Source organism: Trichosurus vulpecula, chromosome 2 (genome assembly GCF_011100635.1).
Source record: "Trichosurus vulpecula isolate mTriVul1 chromosome 2, mTriVul1.pri, whole genome shotgun sequence".
Lineage (NCBI taxonomy): Eukaryota > Metazoa > Chordata > Mammalia > Diprotodontia > Phalangeridae > Trichosurus > Trichosurus vulpecula.
The window spans coordinates 185,930,144-185,948,790 of record NC_050574.1 but is presented as its reverse complement, the minus strand read 5'-3'; the positions used below and the strand labels follow the sequence as shown (position 1 = coordinate 185,948,790).

At 35.6% G+C, this 18,647-nt stretch overlaps 1 protein-coding gene across 4 annotated transcripts in view; it reads right to left on the bottom strand.

The window, feature by feature from the left end:
* Nucleotides 1–18,647, bottom strand: part of CDK8 (cyclin dependent kinase 8) — a 152,964-nt gene that overhangs the window by 77,185 nt on the left and 57,132 nt on the right. For 3 of the 4 annotated variants that reach the window (XM_036745096.1, XM_036745094.1, XM_036745095.1), the window contains exon 2: nt 9,782–9,857. In XM_036745096.1, coding sequence (XP_036600991.1) covers nt 9,782–9,857 — 76 coding nt within the window. Of the gene's footprint in view, nt 1–2,377; nt 2,409–9,781; nt 9,858–18,647 lie in introns of those variants that run through there. The other variant, XM_036745097.1, reaches the window with a different exon arrangement.

Sequence of the window (18,647 nt, the reverse complement as noted above, 5' to 3'; positions counted from 1 at the left end):
GATCTTTTTCCTTGTAATCCCCCCCCTTCGATCATTTTCTCAATTTACTGAGAAGTGGATCAATTACAGTGTAAGCATAGCATTTAGTTCTATAGAGGGCAATCCTCTATAGGTGAGCAAATCAAAGGGGGCAATTCCCTACCAAGGTGCAAAATTACAGAAAGTTTTCTTCTGGAACAATGGATGGGTGGCTTATAGCTCAGGTGGCTCTGGATAGGTGGCTTGCAGCTCAGGTGTTTCTGGATGAATTGAGGGATGAAAAGGCAAGAAATGCTGGACCATGAGGATTAGTAGGAAGGTAGGGAGGACCTGGGTAGTCAGGAAAAGGGTCATCACCAGGATACACATGGTCAAATTGAAATGAAAAAGATCAATAATCAATGCCTTGAATAGAAAGTTCACTTACTACTTGAGAAGAAAAACTACTAATTGATTCTAATAAACCTACGGCTTGGGAAGCTAGCCAAGCGGTTCTCTAACATGCAAAGGAAAGAGCTGAAAGGTCCAATTTCCTCAGCCATCCTACAACCACAACAGAACAAAGAGTTGACTACTGTGATCACAAAGCACCTGAGAAGGTAAGAAAAGAGTTAACAATTATTTTTAAAAGGTTTGTAGCTGGGGTAGCTAGGTGATGTAGTGAGTAGAGCACTGGCCCTGGAGTCAAGAGGACCTGAGTTCAAATGTGGGCTTGGACACTTTTGACACTTACTAGCTGTCTGACCCCAGGCAAAGTCACCTAACCTTGATTGCCTCACCAAAAAAAAAAAAAAGGTTATAACTTAAGTAACTAACCTAAGTGCTTCTAAGCAGAAAAAAAATAACTATTTCTATTGTATTTATGGCTTAAACAACTAACCTAAAAAGTTTCTTAATGTACAAAGTGTAATACCATAAAGAATTAAGAAGAGAAAAATAAATTCACCAGCTAAGTAACTGGTTAAAGAATAAAATAGAAGTATTAACAAAAATTCTGATCAGAGCAATACATTAAGACAATACCCATGTATATGGCATAAGCAATTAAACAAGGACCTGTTAAGCCTTGTGTGAGATTTTCCCAGCTGTTTATGCAATTCTCTGGCAGGTCAACTTTGGCTTGCTCTTGAACTTGTGGCTGCCTGAATTTGTCACACAGAGCAATTAACAAGAGTGAATCCCCATTTTGTTTTTTTGTTTTGTTTTTAAGAAAAAAAACTATTAAATAATATCCTAAGTTGTTGTCTACCTAAACTGAGTGAGTCCCTATCTACAGTACCTGCAGTGCAGCCAAGTAATTCCATAATGCTCCTTACTCCTTTGGATCTCTTCCTTTACGTTTCTTTCTCTATGTAGAATTGCAACTGCCTTTGAAACCACAACATTACTGGCTACTCTCGTAGCTTAGTGTCTGGCTGCTCAACCTATCTCCTTGCTACACCTCTCACTTATAACAAAGAGAGTCCTAACTAAATACCTAATCTAAATCCTACTTGCTGCAGTGACAAGATACTACCTGACCTAACCGTTGGTAACCACAGGTAAAACCATGGAGCTTATAGTACCTTGTAAGTATGGGACCTAGCAGCTCGTTTCTGGGGTTGGAAACTAACCCATCCTCACTGCCTATGTGTGGTGTACCCCACATAAACTCAAGCTAACTTCCCTATGTCTATCTCTTATACAGAGTAGTCAGATTTCTTTCCCATCAGGATTTACTCAGGAATCCCAATCTAAATTCTCATCTAAGATCTTAAAAAATCTGATACCTGTCAAATAAAGCAGACAGACAAACAACACTAAGAGTAAAACAATTATTTTCGTTTTCTGCAAATTTAGTTTCTAATCAATTTTATATCTTAATTTCTGTCCTTTAAGATTTTCTTTTCCCTTTTTAAAGCCAAAAGAAAAGTACATTATAAACCAAAACACTCACCAACTTTTAAAATCACAGTTTTAGAATCTCGGATCACAATTTTAGTCTCAAATTATTTATTATCTGTCTTTTATCTCTGCAACCTCCAATATGGCCAACGTCGGAAAAAGAGAAAGAGAGACTTGTCTTCTATGAAGACTATTTTTGAAAATTAATTTTTTACAGCCTGTTTCTTTTTGGTTGATCAAGCCAAAAGAAAGGGCATTAAGCGAAACACAGTACAAATAAACAGACACTTACACAAGCAGGCCCTTTAAGGAGTAACAGACATGTCCTATTCTTAATTTCTGAAAAAAGAAAAGTTACAAAAATTACAATTGCCTGATTTCTGACGCTATGAAATCTTTCTCTACACACTTTTACCTTTTTTCTTTAAGTGAAAATCAGAGAGAGATTAAAATGAAAAATTTAGCAAGAGAAACAGAAAAGAAAAACAGGATCCTCCTAAGGTCAGAGGCTTACTTGAACCCAGAAAGAAAGGGATCAGTGAAAAGAGAAGCCCAGGTCCAGTGTCCTCCAGAGAAGAAGCCAGGTCTGCAATCCCTGGAGCATTCACCTGAGGGTTCTAGGAGCCAGAGTCCATCCTGTCTGTAGGCGCCAATCTGTAAAAAAGAAAGTGGGAAGCCTCTCTGGGCAAAAAAACAAACCTTTATTGAAAGAAACAAAGGTGGGGTCTCAAACTGTACTGGGCAGACTGTAGACCCCACCTTTGTATCTCTTAAGAAAGGTTGGTTTCTTTGCGCAGAGAGGCTTCCCAGTTTCTTTTTTACCCTAGGAAATAGTCCCAGCACAACAGTTAATAGAGCATTAGGTATAACATATGAAGAATGGTTCAAATTCTACCTGAGACACTTACTAGCAATGCATTCCTGGCAAGTCATTTACCCTGTTTCAGCTTGCTTCCTCATTTACGGTAATACAGGTAATAGTACCCTATGATTTGTTGTAAGGATCAAATGTAATCATGTATGTAAAGCACTCTGCAAATCTTAAAGATATATATATGTATGTACATATATGTGTGTGTGTGTATATATATATATATACACACACATATAAAATGGTTCTTATTTATTCTTTGCATCTTTTATGTTTGATGGAGCTCTGACAAACTGTTTAGATAGTTATGCGGAAATATTAGTATCTTGCCATCATTCTTTAAACTTTAGTATTCAGTTATTCAAGTAGAAAAAGTGATTTTTGTAACTGAATGAAAGTAATGAGATGCAGGCCAATCTCCTGTAGCAATACTGAGACAACTCTAGTAGCAGAAGACATGACCAAGATAACAGGTAATTCTTCCTGTTACCACATTTTAAAAAAAATTTCTTTCTTACACTGCTTATAGAGTTTTTCTATTACATATAGTTTGGAGCACATGAGGTATCATTATTGCAACAGCTGTTTAAAATGTTCTTAAATCTTTGTGGATTGACGTCATTTTCAGGTGATTATGGGCAATAATATTCTCTGTGACAATGCTTCAGCAGTATTTTCTCAAGCACATTTTAAGGTAGTATGGAGATTGTTGGTTTATGAAGACTCGAAAGTCTCTAATGTATAATTTTGGCCATTTGATAATGTTTTCATAGGTATTAGGTGAATGCTAAATTTCTTCTTATATATATGGTACAGTTTCTACTCTATGTTTGCAAAGTCTGCACTGTAATTAAATTCAAGTTCATTAAGAATGACCTTTCTGTAGTTTCTAGTAGCAATTATCTAATTCTATATAGCTATTTAGAACCCCCTTTGTTTCAATAAACAAAGCTGCTTTACTTAGCCTTTTTTTTTGTTCTTAAATGGTCCTGGGGAAATTTGTTATCCTGCTACCGTACAATTAAATACAACATTCTATGGACTATTGCAGAGGTGGTTAAATGACAGCTATTTATAGTTGAAAAAAATTATTAGGACATATGTTCATTCTCTAGAGGCTCACTGAAAACATACTCAGTACCTACAGGATAATGCCTGAGAGTAATGAGCCATTCATTGTACAAGGTTCTGACTGGATATCCTCCAATGTGGCCAGTTTTACTATCACAAAACTACCTGATAACAAATTGACATTATGTAGGTGTTAATTACACCAAATGTACTCTTACCATTAACACAAGGATACCAGTCATTCTCTTAAGATATCTAGCCTCATTTTTCTCTGATAGCCTTATGTTCAATGCATCTTGCCTGAAGATGACCACTCTATGTATCTTCTTTATCTTTTGGTTCTGTGTGACTTTAAGATTCAAACTTGAAGCTTCCAGTGTCTATCCTTCATTGTCACACACTAAAGAATTTTATAGAAAGTTTACATGTCATGAAATAGCTGTTTAGCGAGCTTTTCAGTGGAGTCATATTACTTGATATATGCAATAAGCCATGCACATCAAGTGACCACCAGGATGTTTTGATACTACTTCCTCTCTGACTTGAAAGTAAAATGAGAAATTAAGGCTCGGAAAAACAGTAGAGGACTTAAACTTACTTCCTTGAAGATATTATGTTTTATATTAAATATTCTTAACATTACTGAGTTGGTAGGATGTTTAAAATAATAAACAATTCTCCATATGAACATCAAATACTTTGGATCTGTTTTATATATTTGCAGTATATGAATAACCATGAGTATGGAACAGTGTCAAAAGACATTGTGATAATCAAAAGAAAGACTATACTATTGTGATTTCAAGCAGGTTGTTCAATAATCAAGTTGATGATATGCAGCTAAGATTTTTTTGTCATAACCTTTTTGATCCATTACAGATTGTTTTCCTGTAAGTTTTTATAAATACTTTTGTGATACAAGCTTAGTATTGTATACAGGAATAAAAACATGTTAATTTGCCTCTATTCAGAGGGGTCACTGATGCTCTCATCTTTTCTTAATAGATAAGTGATTAATAGAAAGGTAAGATAAGTTTTAAATCTCAGAGGAAGCTAATAAAAATCCCTGCTAGTAATTTATTCAGCAGTATAAAACACATGAACTAATAATTATGGATTTTACCTGTCCCCACTGATTTCTGGTTTTGCAGAGAAGTTTGAGTTTCAGTCAGTTACCTTTATTGACCTAACTACATTATTGTTCTTTATATCAATGTTATACAAGTTTTCTGTTTCTCATTTGATCCAACTTATGTTCTTATTGTGTTGGAGTTCTTGAGACCAAATATCATTGTCATCACCCTCACCATGATCACCTCATTCTTCTCATCTCTGAAAATAAAATTCACATAGAAACGGTTCCAAGAAAAGTTGCTATCTTGTCATTATTCTTTTATATTTTATGGATTATGGACCACTGTAAAAGAAGATAAAATAGCTCAGCATTTTTTGTAGTTGAATAAAAAGTATTAGGAAAGAATATCATCCTCTTTAAGTTCACTAAAAGGATCCTTAGTATAACTATCGTTATAGAGGACACTAAGGATATGCACTTCATACTTTTCCTAAATTATTTTGGTGTCTTCTACTAGAGTGTTATATTTTGAAACTTTTTGTTCTACGTAGCTTGGATAGTATAAGGACTTGGTATGGCAATTATCTAATTTAAAAAAAAAAAACAAACACCTTCTTAAGTTTTTATGGATGAGTGTAATGTCTAGGTGATTGATTGCAGGACTGTGATAGTGGTCCAGTTAATGTACAATTTCTTGGTTAAATTCTCCAGGATATTTTAAAGTTGCTAATTGTCAGTACACGAAAGATAGTGAGTTTCTCCTGTATAAATTCTAGCTTTCAGTTGCTGATTAAGAGATACAGAATTTCTGATGATCTGTCATATTTTTGTTGTTGCCTTTAAGTAGGAAATATAGCATTCAAGTTTTCTACTGCATGTACCAGCTAAGTATTAACGCAATCTCAGATCTCTCAAATCGTACTGATACAGTGTATTTCTTTATAGCTACACCTCTCTTCTTACAGTTCTTACTTTTGGCAAGAGCTGACACATACACTGTTGTGTACAGGTCCTGAAATAGTTTTGACTTTCTGTCAAATCCAGGAGAATGGGTGCATTCATGATACCTGTTTTTTATTCTTTTTCAATATAATTCCTCTGCTAGTTGGGTTCACATCTTCAGACTCAAAAAGACCTTTTGAGAATTCCAGTCTAAGTATGACTAAGTACTGTCTCTTTTTCAAAATCATTTCAGATATCAGTGTGGTTATTCTCATGTGTTCCATGTGTTCAGTATTTGAAGGTTTCTCCCAGGCCTTCACAGCTACCACGGAAGTTTCAGAGCACACACTCTGCACATCACTGGCTGCCATTCCTTTACTTTGTCATTGTCCCACTCCCTGATGGCAAGGATGATGAATTGGGCTTTGAGTTATTATGATTTTGATTATGATTTGTAATAGTAGTAGTAGAAATACTAGTAGCAGCAAAAGCAGCAGCAGATTAATAGTGTAGAAGTAGTAATAGTAGCAGTAGCAGCAGTAACCATAATAATAGTGCTACTAGTAGTAATTGTCTCTTTCTACTTACTGGCAACTTCCTGTCATCTATAAATATACTTTGGCTTACCCTTCGCCCATTTTTGAAGTATCTTCATGTGCACTTACCATTTCTTCAAGTTATTGTCCTATAGTTCTCATCATTCCCTTTCACTGAAAAACTCCTAGAATCAGCCATACTTGCTGTCTCCAATTCCTTACCACCTATTCACTTCTCAACTCCTAAATGTTTCTGATCCTGACATGATTGAAACTTCTCTCTCCAATTTTACTATCTTTTAACTCCTAAATTTCATGTACTTTTCTCCTTTCTCTTTGTCTTCCTTCATCCTCACCAGTCTATTTCTTTGAGTCTTCATATGCAAAATTAATCAATGCCAGCTTTGTGCAATTGTGATTCCACATTCTAAACCATAAAAATAGAAACCATTTTCTATCTCTCTACCATCTCTTTTGTAATTATCTTCCTTCACCCAAAACACTCCTGAAAACTCATATCCTCCATAAAGTTTCACACTAAGAAAGGCTTACACTTCAGTATAAAAATGAAAGTATAATTTCTGCTGACCTTATTTCTTTTATTGGATATACTATAAAATATATTTATCATTTTTCTTGAATATAATATTTTAGATATTTGTTCAATGAGTCCTACTCCAATATCTCATAATAGCACGGTAACAGGCCTGGGTTTTAAAGGCTATACCAGTAGAACACAAACTCTGGCTAGTCCTATATCACAGCAGAAGGTCTTCAAACATTATTCCAAAACAGGACTGTGAAAATGTGGATGTTCCCTCCACTGAAGACCAGCGATGTCAAAGTCAAATAGAAACAGATCCCTGAAGTCACATATTGACTTAGAAAACCACAAATGAAGATTATCTATGTTGTTTGTATTTTTATTTTTTGTGTTAAATGTTTCCAAATTATATTTTAAGCTGGTTTGTAATTTTTTCTTTCCCTGCCTTGAGTTTCATGGGCTGATCACTAGGTGACAGAGGAGGAGTGGTCAGACAAGTAGGAAGAAAACCAGGAGAGAGCAGTGTCCCAAAAATGTAGAGAGAAGAGGTTATCAAGGAGAAGAGGGTGATCAGCAGTGTCAAAGGCTATAGAGAGGTCAAGGAGAGTCAAGATTGAGAAAAGGCTATTTGGTTTGGCAAGTAAAAGGTCACACTGGAAACTTTAGAAAGAGTAGTTTCAGTGGAATGATAAGGTCAGAAACTAGATTGTAATGGGTTAAGAAGAGAGTGAGAAAAGAGAAAATGTAGTGTAAGTGGAAAAGGCCACTGAATTTACTAGTTAAAAGTCATCAGTAACTTTGGAGAGAACAGTTTTGGTTGAATGTTGACGTTTGGCTGAATGAGGAGACAGAATGTAGAGAGTTTAGAAGAGAGCAAGAAGAAGGGAAGTAAAAGCACCTACTGTAGATGGTCTTTTAAAATTTAGCTACAAAGAGCAGAAGAGATACAGGATGATAGCCTGGGTGGAAGGATCAACTACGTATAAACCACTGTGCTAGACCCAAAATGACATACAAAAAAGTTGACAATGTGGTAAAGGATTTTACAAAAGGTAGCAAGTAGACAAACTATCAGAGACTGCCTTCAGAAACTGCGAAATTGCTGGTCAAACAGTTTTGCCTCAAGTATCATCCCATTCAAAACCACATATGTATGATTAAAGGATCTCTCAATACTCAAATATTCAACCTGCAAAACATATTTAAGAAGTGAAAATTAAATTAGGAATTCATTTTCTAATTGGTCTCCAATTAAGGAATATGAAAACCATTGTCCAAGAATTCCTATAAAATTTGGAGGTGTCAACATCACAAATACTATGTGAATATAAGAAGGATCTGTGAGTTCTTCAGTATAAAGGAATTCCTTTTCTTCTGTCATCAGTGCAACCACCTATGACTGTAATAGATAAGCTTAAAGGAGTTGCCTTAGGCACGTATGGTAAAGAATCACAGGGCTAGTGTACAGTTTATGAAGGAATCAAACATAGGACTTCCTGACTCTAAGCCCAACATCCTATCCATTATTCCATACTGCCTCAATAAATTTAATTCTTAAAATAATGTTACATACACAGTACACTATGGTATATACCTGAAAAGTAACAATTTCCTAATTTGAGATGCAAGATAATAACATTAAATGACATTGTTAGTGATTTTGTGGAAAGGTTTATTGTTCAGCAACATGACCTAGACAGTATCTGAAGTCCCTTTCAAAAGTAAGATTATGCAACTGAATGATATTGGTTGTTTGTTACAAAGTCTGTGAAAAGAGTAAAATTTCTAAAACTTATGTTATTTTTAATATAATTTTTGTGTGAGTAGATAGGGTAAGTAAATAAAAATATAGATTCTAATTCACATCTTTGGATACTTCAATAATCTAAATAAACAAATTTGGAAAAATATCTTTAGCATATGAACAAAGAAAGTAAAAAATCTTAATTGATTGGCAATAAATGGATGAACAAGTTGCTATATAAAGAATTCACAAAAATTCCAAATAAATATTAATTTACAAACAAAAATGTCATTCAAAATTATATGACCTAAAAAACATGTATTTTGCTTTGCATGCATGATTAAATAAATAGCAGTTATGAAAACAAGGTATTGGAATATTTAGTTTTAAGCTCACATAATTTTAATAATCCATGAATCCCACCATAAAGATTTTCTATTGCTTAAACAAATTAATATACTACTAATAGCTGACAGGATGAGCTCTAGGAGAGTAGGGAGTGTTTTTGCCTTTTTTGTATTCTTAGCACTTAGCATAGTGTCTGCACATAGCTAGGTGCATAATAAATTCTTCTTAACTTGATATCAAGGTTTTCAAGGCACTTTAAAGATGTGCTGCATTTGTTGATCCTTGCAACAAGCCTGTGAGATAGGCACTACAAATAGTCTTAATCCTATTTTACATATGAGGAAAATGAAGTTCAGAGAAGTTTAGTTAACTTGCTCACAGTTACACAACTATTCAGGGCAGGGGACAGGGAAAAACTTATCTCACTCCTAACATCAAGTCAGGTGCTCTTTCCACAATCTTATTTTCTTATGCAATCAAATATACCTTATAGCTAAGACACAAATATTTATATAACAAATAACTATTCCCAAATAAGTGAAAAGATAAATTATTCCTGGAGTCAAAGACCACATTTACAATAAAAGTAACATATATATATGGTAAGGATTGTTTTTACTAGAATTTTTGGTTTTCATAATCTGCTATAACATTCACTACAAAAAATTTTAGTGTGAAGAAAATTCAATTGCAATACAAGTGAATGGCATATAACAGACACTCAATTAATGTTTGTTGATAATAGTAATGATGATAACAACAAGGACAATGAAAAATCTTTACTTACTGCTATTTCTCTGCATGCTGACATAGAAATCCCAGTTCCTTCTATTTGTTTTAAAGCATAATCTTTATCATCTTTCCTATAAAAACATAAAAAAATTAATAAATATTGAATCCAGAATTAGATTCATTATGAAGAAAATAAAATGTGTACATATGTATATATGTGCATGTGCATGTATCCACATAATAAAAACACTAACCAAGTACATTCTATTAGAAATGAAACTAAATGGTTTTGGTAGCTTCCAAATTTTTGTACAGATCAGCAAAATAATCCACGTGAAAACTATATATTTGCCAATCTAAATACATAGAGTCCAGAAATAAAAGCATTTTCTATTAGTCATCTCACACTAGATGTCCTGTAAGCATCTCAAACTCAAATCCAAAGCATAATTCATTATCTTTCCTCAAAAACTCATCCATCTTCTGAACTTCCATATTAACTGCCAAGGGAACCACTACACTTTCCCAATCACCCAGGTTCACATCTCTAGTGCCATCCTCAACTCCTCAGTCTCACTCATGCCACATATCCAATCAACTGCCAAATTTTGTTATTTCTATCTCCTCAATCTCTTTCATATATTTCTTTTTTCTCTTCTCACACAACCACTGCATTAATTCAAATCTTCATCACCTCTCTCTCACTTGAACTAGTATGATAAATTCCTATTTGTATTCCTTGATTCAAGTTTTTCTCCACTCCAATCCATCCTCCTCATAGATGCAAAAGTGATTTTCCTAAAGCATAGGTCTGACCAGCTCATCCCTCTATTCATGAAACTCCAATGGTAGCCTCATACATATATGAACTACTCTGAGTAGCATTTAAAGACCTTTACAAACTGTCCCCTTCCAATCTTTTCAGGCTTCTTACATATGCACTTTCTGTACTCTTCAGTCCTGCTAAACTGACCCATGTGCTGTTCCCCACACATGACACTTGGTTTCCAATTTCCATACCTTTGCAATAACTGTTCCCTATAACTGGAATGTATTCCTTCCTCATCTCTACCTCTTAGAATCTCTGGCTTCTTTCAAGATTCGATTCAGGTACCATCTTCTACCTGAAGACTTTGACGACACACAGCCCCACCCAGCTGCTGGTACCTTCGTTCTCAAAACTACTTTGTATAAATTTTGTATATTGTCTGAATACACACACATACACACACACACGCACACGCACACTGTCTGTCCCATTAAAATGTAAGCTTGAGAACAGGAATTTTTTCACTTTTGTTTTTATACTTCCAGTGCTTATCACATAGTAGGTGCTCAATAGCCCTGACATAAAATTTTAATATCTCAAATTCACTGACATAAAAACCTAAATAAAATTCTGACAAGCAGTCAAGACAGTGGAGTGAAAGTCACAACTGCCGAACATCCCCTAAAACCTATTCTATAAAATATCCACAGAAAACATCAAACTGAATCCTATGAGTAAAAGCCAAGAACAAGTCACAGTGAGTTATTTTTCCAATCCAGGGCAGCTAAGGAATACAGAAAGCAGTATAAAAAACACTGGGATGGAGACTAGTCAAGAGTGTAGTGTCATTCCCCATCATCTGTAGACTGTGTAGGATGGCAGAAGTGCTCAATGTTGGTAAGGAGAATGGACACCTGGTTAGAAAAAGATCCCAGGGGACCCTTGTACTAGCACTGGGAGCAGGATCAAGTGCCATTTGGCAGCTCTGTTGCCTATTATCCAGTTCTGGGTTGCAGAGGCCATAGTCAAAAGGGCCTTACCTGGGTAAGGATCATAGCACAGACCAAGAAGTCAATGACCAAACTTCTCTCCAAATCACAGCACGTTGGAAGCACCCAAAACTTACACAACCCCAAACCGAATTGGGAAAGCAGAAGGATATAAAAGCCTGAAACTCAAGCTAGTCTTCCCCTCCAGAGGTGAGCAGAACTGAATTCTAACAAAGTCTAAAGTGAAGAAATAGGCTGGAAAAAAGAGCAAACAACAACAACAAAGAACCTGGTGATAGAGAAGCTCAAGACACAAACCCAGAAGACAATGACTTGAAAATATCTACAAGCAAAGCCTCCAAGGAAAAAATTCAGATTGGATACAAGTTCAAAATGAATTCCTGGGAAAGCTAAACAAAGAGATCTAAAAAAACATTGAATCAAGTAAGAGAAACAGCAGAAAAATTGAGAAGGGAAATGAGAACAATGCAAGGAAATTATGAAAAGAGAATTAAAAAGCTTTATAAAAGCACAAAAAATGCTGAAGAAAATAACTTCTTAAAAATTACAATTGGGTAAGTGAAAGATAATGACTGCATGAGACATCAAGAAAACAATAAAACAAAATCCAAAGACTGAGAAAAACATAGAAGAACATGTGAACTACCTCACAGGAAAAACAAATGACCTAGAAAATAGATGGAGAAATATTAGAGAATTGGGGGTGGGGGGGGAGGGAGTAGAGCCAAGATAGCAGAGTAAAAGCAGGGACTCCACTGAGTTCTCCCCCAAACCCCCCAAAAAACCTGTAAAAAAATTACTCTAAACAAATTCTAGAGCAACAGAACCCACAAAATGACAGAGTGAAACAAATTTCCAGCCCAAGACAACATTGAAGGTCGACAGGAAATGTCTGTTGCACCAGTCTGAGAGAGGAGGGCAATCCAGCAAGAGTTGCACGGGCACAGATGGGGCTGCAGCAGACCACAGGAGACTCAATGCCTGGGAGTCGTGATGGTTTCCAGACTTCTCAACCCAAAAACGTCAAAGACAACTTAGAAGGTCATTACAAAAGGTCTGTGAGACCTGGGTGAGAGAGGTCTGGCCCCGGCCCCCAGCAGCAGCAACAGCAGTGGCAGTGACTGTGGCCGCTTCCAGATTTCTCAGCCCACAAACAGTGGGGGGGATCGAGGAGCTGATCAGATTGCAAGGCTCTCTTTGCTGGCATTGAGGCAGGATTCTCTTTCTTTGCCTGTGCTTCAATCTGGGTCTCAGTCCTGGGTGGTGGACCTGGGGTAAGGAGGAGCGTTGGCATCGTTGGCATGGCGGAGCTTGTAGCGGCAGTGGAGAAGAAATCCTCCTCCCAGTTCCAAGGCAGAAAAGAGTGCTTGCGGTACTCACAGACCAGACCACATACCAGGAGTGGAGTGAATACCTCTCCTTTGATCATACAACCTCAGGAGAACTAAAAATTTACAGGTCCCTAGAAATATCTCTGAAAACAGCTACACAAAACTCCTGAAGATTGGGACAGTACGCCCTCCACACAGGAAGCAGAGTGCTACCTTAACAAAGAGCTAAAAAGTCAAATAATTTGCTGGGAAAATGAGCAAACAGCAAAAAAAAAAAAAAAAAAAAAAAATTATAGAATCTTACTTAGGTGACAAGGAAGATGAAAACATACTGACAGAATAAGACAACAAAGTCAAAGCTCCTATATCCAAAAGCTCCAAGAAAAATATGAATTGGTTGCAGGCCACAGAAGAGCTCAAAAAGGATTTTGAAAATCAAGTAAGAGAAGTGGAGGAAAAATTGGGAAGAGAAATGAGAATGATGCAAGAAAATCAAGAAAATAAATCAACAGTTGCTAAAAGAGACACCCCAAAAATGCTGAAGAAAATAATGCCTTAAAATGCAGACTAACCCAAATGGCAGAAGAGCTCCAAAAAGCCAATGGGGAGAAGAATGCCTTAAAAAGCAGAACTGGCCAAATAGAAAAGGAGTTCCAAAAGCTCACTGAAGAAAATAATTCCATAAAAGTTAGAATGGAGCAAGTGGAAGATAATGTCTTTATAAGAAATCAAGAAATTATAAAACAAAACCAAAAGAATGAAAAAACAGAAGACAATGTGAAATATCTCATGGGAAAAACAACTGACCTGGAAAACAGATCCAGGACAGATCATTTTAAAATTGTTGGACTACCTGAAAGCCATGATCAAAAAAAGAGCCTAGACATAATCTTTCAAGAAATTATCAAAGAAAATTGCCCTGACATTCTAGAACCAGAAAGGAAAATAGCTATTGAAAGAATCCACCAATTACCTCCTGAAAGAGACTCCAAAAGGAAAACTCCTAGGAACATTGTAGCCAAATTCCAGAGTTCCCAGATCAAGGAGAAAATATTGAAAGCAGACAGAAAGAAACAATTCAAGTATCTTGGAAACACAAACAGGATAACACAAGATTTAGCAGTTTCTACATTAAGAGATCAGAGGGCTTGGAACATGATATTCCAGAGGTCAAAGGAGCTAGGATTAAAACCAAGAATCACCTACCCAGCAAAACTGAGCATAATACTTCAGAGGGGAAAATGAACATTCAATGAAATAGAGGAATTTCAAGCATTCTTGATGAAAAGACCAGAGATGAATAGAAAATTTGACTTTCAAATACAAGAATCAAGAGAAGCATGAGAAGGTAAACAGGAAAGAGAAATCATAAGGGACTTATTAAAGTTGAACTGTTTACATTCCTACATGGAAAGATGATACTTGCAACTCATGAGACTTTTCTCAATATTAGGGTTAGGGTAGTTTGAGGGAATATGTGTGTGTGTGTGTGTGTGTATGTATGTGTATATATATGTGTATATACACACACACACAGAAGGCACAGGGTGAGTATAATATCTATCTAAGGATAATATCTAAAAACAAATTAAGGGGTAAGAGGGGTACTTGGAGAAGGAAAAAGGGAGAGGTAGAATGGGGTAAATTATCTCATATAAGAGAGAAAAGGAAAAAGCTTTTACAGTGGAGGGGAAGAGGGGGGAGGTGAAAGGGAATGAGTGAACCTTACTATCATCAGATTCGGCTTAAGAAGGAAATAACATACACACTCAATTGTGTATGAAAATCTACCTTACCCTAGAGGAAAGTAGGGGGAAGAGGATAAGAGAAGGGGGGGATGATAGAGGGCAAGGCAAATGAGAGGGGGTAATCACAAGAAAACAATTTTGAGGAGGGACAGGGTCAAAGGAGAGAATAGAATAAATGGGGGTGCGATAGGATGGAGGGAAATAGATTAAGTCTTTCACAACATGACTGTTACAGAAGTGTTTTGCAAGACTATGCACATTGGTCCTATAGCAAGTTGCTTGACTTCTCAATGAGGGTGGGTAGGGAGGGAGGGAGAGAATGTAGAAAGTTTTAAAGTTGAAAAGTTTGAAAGTTTTAAAAATGAATGTTCAGAATTGTTTTTACATGCAACTGGGAAATAAGATATAAGGAGATATACAGCACAACCATTCTGGAGTACACTTTGGAACTATACCCAAAGGGCTATAAAACTATGGGGTACAGAATTCTATCTTGCCCTACAGGAAAATAGAAGGGAAGGGGATAAAAGGGGGGGTGAGAGAAGAGAGGGCAGATTGGGGGAAGGGGTAATCAGAATGAACACTGTCTTGGGGTGGGGGAGGAGAGAGATGGGAACAAAACTCAAAATCTTGTGGAAGTGAATTCTGAAAACTAAAAATAAATTGATTGATTAATAAAACAAAAAGAGATAAAAGAATCATTGGTCTACTTGAAAACCATGAATAAAAAAAGAGCCTAGACATCATACTTCAAGAAATTATAAAGAAAAATTGGCCAGATATCTCAGAACCAGAGGACAAAGTAGAAACTAAAAGAATCTACCAGTCGCCTCCTGAAAGAAATCCCAAAATGAAAACTCCCAGGAATATTATAGCCAAATTCCAGAGCTCCCATGTCAAGGAAAGAAATACTACAAAAGCAGCCAGAAATAATTCAAGTATCCTGGAGCCACAGTTAGAATCACATAAAATTTAGCAGCTACCACAGAAGACCTGGTGATATTCCAAAAGGCAAAGAAGCTAGGATTACAATCAAGAATAGTTTACCCAAAAAACCTGAGTATAATCTTCCAAGTGAAAAAAAAAATGGATATTTAATTAAACAGAGAATTTTCAAGCATTTCTGATGAAAAGACCAGAGCTGAATAGAAATTTTGACATTCAAACACAAGAATTAAGAGCAGTATAAAAATATTTTTATGAATGAGAAATAATAAGGGTTAAACTGTTTACATTCCGAAATACAAAGAAAACGCATGTAACCCCTAAGAACCATAGCGTTAAGGCAGTAAAAAGGAGCCTACCTAGACAAAGAGCATGAGTCTTATATTGAGATGACCTCAAAAGAAGCCTGGAAAGGGGAGGAAAAAAAGATGCACATATAGAAGAAGGGAGAGGAAGAATGGAGAAAAATATCTCACATAAAAGAGGCATACAAAGAAAAGCTTACACAATAAAGGAGGAAATGGAGGAAGGGAGAGGGCAAATCCTGGACCTCACTCTCATCTGAACTGTTTCAAAGAGGGAAGAATATATATATATGTATATGTATACGTATATGTATATATATATATATATATATATATATATATATATATACACACACACACACGGTTGAGTATAGAAATTTATTTTACTCCAAAACAACTTTGAAGGACTAATGATGAAAATGCTATCCATCCCCAGAGAAAGAACTAATGGTCTCTGAATAAAGACTGAAGCATACTTTTTTTACTTTCTTCATTTTTCTTGAGAGTTTTTTTGGGTCTGTTTTCTTTAACAACATGACTATTATGGAAGTGTTTTGCATGACTACACATGTATAACCTATATCAAATTGCTTACTTTCTCAATGAGGGGGTGGGGAAGGAGGACAAGAGAGAATTTGGAACTCAAAGTTTTAAAAATGATTGCTAAAAATTGTTTATACATGTAACTGGGGAAAAATAAAATACTAAAATTCAAAAAACAAATGAAAGAAGAAACTCATCTTACTCAACATGGAAGCAGAAGGGGAAGAGATAAAGAGAAAGTAGGGACAGGGTGATTAGAGGGAGGCTACATTAAGGGAGGCAGAAGTTAGAAGCAAAACAGACTCATAAGGAGGGGACCAGGTGAAAACAAGAAGGGTAAATAAAAGAGAATGGAGGGGAAATACACACTTAGAAATTACAGCTGTGGATGAACTCATACATAAAACAGAAGAGGACAGCAGAATGGCCAAGAAACCAGAATCCAACAAGTAAACTGTTTATAAGACACATATTTGAAACAGAATGTTATACAGAGCAAAACCAGAGGCTAGAGCAGAATCTATTAGACTTCATCTGAAGCTAAAAAAAAAAAAAAAGGCAGAGATAGCAATCATAATCTTAGATAAAACAAAAGCAAAACTAGACCTGATTAAAAGATATAATCAGGGCACCTACATATTGCTAAAAGGACTACAAACAATGAATTAATATCAATACTGAACATATATACACCAAATGGCATAGCATCCAAATTCTTGAAGGAAAATTTAAATGAATTACAGGAGGAAACAGACAATAAAACTATATTAGTGGGAGTCCTCAATTTACTCCTCTCAGAACTACCTAAATCTAACTATAAAATAAATAAGAATGAAGTTAAGGAGATGAATAGAATTTAAGAAAAGTTAGCTACAATAGATTAAAATCCCTAACCAATATTAGGAAAATTTTTAAGTAAAATGTGGGAAAACAAGTATACTAATACACTATTTGGTGGAGCTCCTAACACAACCATTGTGGAGAACACTTTGGAACTATGCCCAAAGGGCTATAAAACTATGCATACACTCTGACCCAGCCACACTGCTACTAGGTCTATACCAAAAAGAGATTAAATAAAAAAGAAAAGGACCCATATGTACAAAAATATTTATAGCAATTCTTTTTTTGGTGGCAAAGAATTGGAAACTAAGGGGATGCCCATAAATTGGGGAATGGCTAAACAATTTTTGGTATTTGATTGTGATGGAATACTATTATGCTGTAAGAAATGATGAAGGAAATGGTTTCAGAAAACCTGGGAACATTTATGTGATTTGATGCAAAGTGAAGTGAGCAGAACCAGGAAAACAATGTACACAGTAATAGCAATATTGTGAAGATAATCAATTGTGAAAGACAGCAACTCTGATCAGTGCAAGGATCCACAACAATTCTAGGAGACTCATGATGAAAAATGCTATCCACCTTTAGATTGACAACTGAAGGACTCAAAGTGCAGACTGAAATATATTTTTTCCTTTCTCTATTTTCCTTGCACCCCTCCCACCTTCATCCTGAAATATAGCTAATGTGGAAATATGTTTGCATGACTTCATTTATATAATGGGTATCATATTTCTCGCCTTCTCAACTGGATGGGGAGGAAGTGGAGGGAGAGAGAAAATATGGAACTGAATTTTTTTTAAAGAAAAAAACATTCAGAGTTACATGCAAAAAAACAGGCTTACAAAAAATAAAAATCCTAGTAAAGAAAAGAAATATAGCTAGAAATTAATTAACTATGACCAAAATGGATTCATACCAAAGATATTAAGATGGTTCAACATTAGGAAAACAATTAGCACAATTAATACAGGAGACGATGGAATGTGGGCTGAACTTGAAAGTTCCAATATCTGAATCTGAATCCTGGTTCTGCAACTTACTACTTACTACCTTATCCAAGTCACTTAACCTTTCAGAACCTCATTTGCAAAATCAGAGAGTTGGACTAGATAGTCTGAAAGCCCTTCCAACTTCAAATCTACAAGCATAAAAAGCACGTGATTATATCAACATAAGTACAAAAGTGTTAGACAAAATATAGCACTCTCATGTTAAAAGCTATAAAAAGCATATATCTAAAACTAAGATCTAGCATTATTTACAATGGATTAACACAGTTTTCCAGAACAGAAAGGAATTTTTTAAAAAGGGTGTTGAGGTGTGTGCTACCCATCTGTCCACTAATATTTGACAATTCTTATGAGGTCAGCTATACCAAAAAGCTTGAAATTAAAGGAATAAAACATAGGTAAAGAGAAAAC